General features: G+C 42.9%; 1 protein-coding gene across 1 annotated transcript; it reads right to left on the bottom strand.

The window, feature by feature from the left end:
* Positions 1-1,563: 1,563 nt before the first annotated feature.
* LOC127321925 (uncharacterized) lies at positions 1,564-2,498 on the bottom strand. Its single transcript, XM_051350881.2, has 2 exons — positions 2,305-2,498; positions 1,564-2,137 (listed from the first exon to the last, which is right to left on the bottom strand). Exons 1-2 carry the CDS (start codon positions 2,375-2,377, stop codon positions 2,016-2,018), a joined length of 195 nt encoding a protein of 64 aa, XP_051206841.1. The 5' UTR covers positions 2,378-2,498; the 3' UTR covers positions 1,564-2,015.
* Positions 2,499-3,756: the final 1,258 nt, after the last annotated feature.

The following is a 3,756-nucleotide window of genomic DNA, read 5'->3' on the forward strand; positions in this document are numbered from 1 at the left end:
ACCTATCAAAAGTCACCGCAATGCTCATAAATGATTTACATTTGGATTCAAAAGGAGTAGCACATGTAGTTATTGTAATAGTCACAACTTACATCAAGTCCAAGATCAAAGAGGAGCACAAGAGGTGGCATCTAGCTAGGTTAGGCCATCTTCAACGGTGGACTGCGTTTTCGACCGCAATCTATCTATTTTGGTCCATACGTAATGTGGTGGTCGGCAGATAGGGAAGAGGTCCAACTCCGTTTGCCCCTGACAGCTGCCCCAACGGTGGCCCGCATTTGGTCGGAGGCCTTTCAGTTTTTGGGCCATTTTTTAACTGATTTGCACACATGACGGCCACCGATGTTGTGAATAAAACAAATATTAGCACAAATAGTACCCATGTTTTGAATGACAGAAATAGTAGCATCTAGTTCATACAACAAACACAAAGTCATAGGTCATAATTTATTACAAACATTGAAATTCAAATAGAGGACTACTAGCCGGTTTTCGACATGATTCCATATATGTTGGACCAAATCATTCTGGAGTTGGCTGTGAGTCGTCTTGTCTCTCATTGCATGATGCACATGGAGGAAATCAACCAAGTTGGCTGGCGGTCTAGTCTCGGTATCAACCCAACTCACTATGAAATTTCAGCCTTGATAATACACATTGTCATCGCGTTCCTCTTCAACGATCACGTTGTGCATGATGCATAACATAACCATCGAGTGTGAGCGCGCTAGTCTAGTGCATGGTGATCATCCATATGATTGCCAGGGCGCTCTTGCCGAAATTGATCACCAGGTGTCAGCCGGGTTTGGAGCTTCTCTTGCCATACATCATGAAATTAGTGATGAACGGGTTCACTAGTGACTCCAAGATAATCTAGTAGAGCATATGTGGTTGAGGACAAGAAACACCGCATGAGTCTCGATCTCTTTGAACTGCTTGGATTTTAATTTATGTAAGTTATTGTATGTGCTATTCTATTTGCTATGTGTAGCACATTTGGTTGAATAATGGAATTTATTTGGTTGAATAATTCTATTCAATTGAATTGTTATTTGCAAAACTTAAATTATGTTATGACAGAAATTTCTTGAAAGGAAATATCAAATATCAAATATTTTACATTTGACCGGTCATTTAGGAGCGCCAATATGGGCAGATGGCCCCAAAGAAAACGACGGGTGCCAATGCGCCCAAAACGCGCCGGCGCCGTTACCGGACAGAGTTGCTGGACGCCGGCAGCGATGCTCAAATTCGTCACAATGCGTGCGTAAGAGAAAGGGAGCACTGGATAGTGGGTTCTCTGATTCTGTCACACTCACAGCACTGGACTACCATACGGTCGGCGGCCAAAGTATTTCCCTGATATCTTTTTGTGAGTAGTCCTGTAACAGTAATTCGTGTGCGTTGTCGTTTCCTCCCGGCCAATTTTGTTCCTCAGCGCCTCGGATCTCCAGGACCTCTTATGCAGCTTTGGATTCCATCCCACTAAAAGCATTCATTGACACGCTCAAACACACATATAAATTCACACGCGTGCGGGCGAAAACGAGAGAGGAGGCCACATCAGGCAACAACAAATTGACAGGCGATTAAATAAATAACCAAAAGCAGGGACAGACACACCCCACCAACCTCCCACACTCAGAGGTAAGGCACTTGAGCCACGTATGCATCTACGTATATAGATGTACTATGTACAATACAATGAGCTCAACCTCACACTCGTACCGACAGCTCCACGGTACCGTTTGGAACAGGAGATATTTTTCGAATCCTGCAGGAACCAAACTGTTTCCTGCTGGATTTCTGTAGAGTTCCTGGTTTCCAACAGGCACCTCACTGACACACACAGGCAAACACAATGGAGAAGAAAAACAAAACCACACAGACCTCTCCATCTCTTTTTTTCCCTTGCATTCTCTGTTCCTGAATTAAGGATAGTGGACAATATGAGGATCGTCATCGTCGAAGACAAACCGTCACACTCTAGGTCTAGGATGCCATTGCTTCAGTGCTCAGAGCTTCAGCTTCATGAGACCTGGGTGGCGGTGTGAGTCCACAAAGATCGACCACAGGACCTGCACATCCTCGTCCTGGCAGGACTGAACATCCTTGTACAGGATGTGCATTCCCCTCCCTGTCAAGAAAAAACACATCAGATACCTAGAAGAACAACGGTGTATGCAAAGAGGCATCAAACTGATTCCAATTAAGAGCATGTTTCCAAATGCACCAACACCATCATCAAGCAGGAAGAAGAGAAAGCTGCATATACGCCTGCTGGGTCACCGGTCAGGAACTTACGGTTTCGACGCCTGGAATGCGCGCGAACCCAGAGCCTCCTGATGGGGGAGAAGAGGGAGTGGAGCCACCCCATCAAGGAAGGCAGGAATGGCTCACAGCTTGTGCGCGAACGGGGGAAATAGAGGAGAGGGTGTTAGAGAGGAGGTAGCCATCAGCTTTGCTTTCAGCACGGGGTGAAGTCTATTGCACTGTACCCTCCTGACATATTGCCCTTCCTTGTAAACCAATTATAGTGTCATGGACAATCCATTCTGGTATCTTGTCCCTTTCCACCCCTGACTCTTCCTACCACCAATTTTCTCCCATTGGAAGGGCTGCTTCTTACACCTTCATGTTTCAACCTACCCCAAAACAATAACAATGCAAGGTAGTGCATGACCAGACCGACATGCTATATGATCATCTGTACACCTTCATGTTTTAAACTACCCCAAAAGAATAATATTATGAGGTGGCACAAAACAAGAATGATACATATCTTCTGCAGGCTGCCAGTTCACTAATCAATATACTTAATTTGACGTCATGTTGACCATTCTTTTGAAATTGCCGGCAGCCTCCATTCGGATGTCCTATTATGTACCACATTACAAACTACAACAACAAATGGGCGAATCATGTAATTTAAGTCATCATTCAGCTTTTGAATATATGTAGTATTTGGCCTAGTAAGACGTACTTTTGTATACTGTCTATCATGTTGTTGGTATGTAGCTCTTATCGATGTTTTTATATAATCCTTGACGATGACTGAGCTTCTTCAAGATGCAGAAAGGAAAGCAGGAGGTGGTGCTATGAATACTCTTAATACTAGGCCCAAACAAGTGAACAAGATATTAAAAAATATAAGCCAGGTGTTTGATTCAGTGAGATCGTGTTACAATTCAAATATGGTAGCAACAGAACATAAACAGAGCGGACGGTGGAAAGTACAGACAGGACAAAGAAAAAAAAACTTGGATGTAGACATAGACATAGACATAGCAAGGGCTCTTATGTCTGCTTATCCTTCTAGAATCCCATACGGAATGAAGAAACTTCAAACTTAGGCTACTTTGTACGTATGCAAGTGAAACTTCACACAAAATTATCATTCATCGTCTGTATACATTTTCATTCATTGTCCATATACTAACTGAGAGTCCAGCTTACCACTATAAGGTCTTACACGTTTGCCTTCTAGAACAGGGTAAACTGCTCAAGTGTGCTGTTGATACTTAACCTTGACAGGCCCATGTCAGCACATCAGTTCACATCCATCTGGTAAAGATTAATGACCAAATTTACAAGTTTCTTGTGTTTGATTGCAACCCTACACATTATAGGCACGTGAATAAACTAGTTGAACAGAGAGTTGTGCTACTTTAATCTAAAAAAAAACGACAGCACAGCTTATACAAGTAAAAATGAAATCTATTGTTCTCTTATTTTCATCCACAACAATTCAGAATA

This window comes from Lolium perenne, chromosome 2 (genome assembly GCF_019359855.2).
Source record: "Lolium perenne isolate Kyuss_39 chromosome 2, Kyuss_2.0, whole genome shotgun sequence".
In the NCBI taxonomy this organism is placed as follows: Eukaryota; Viridiplantae; Streptophyta; class Magnoliopsida; order Poales; family Poaceae; genus Lolium; species Lolium perenne.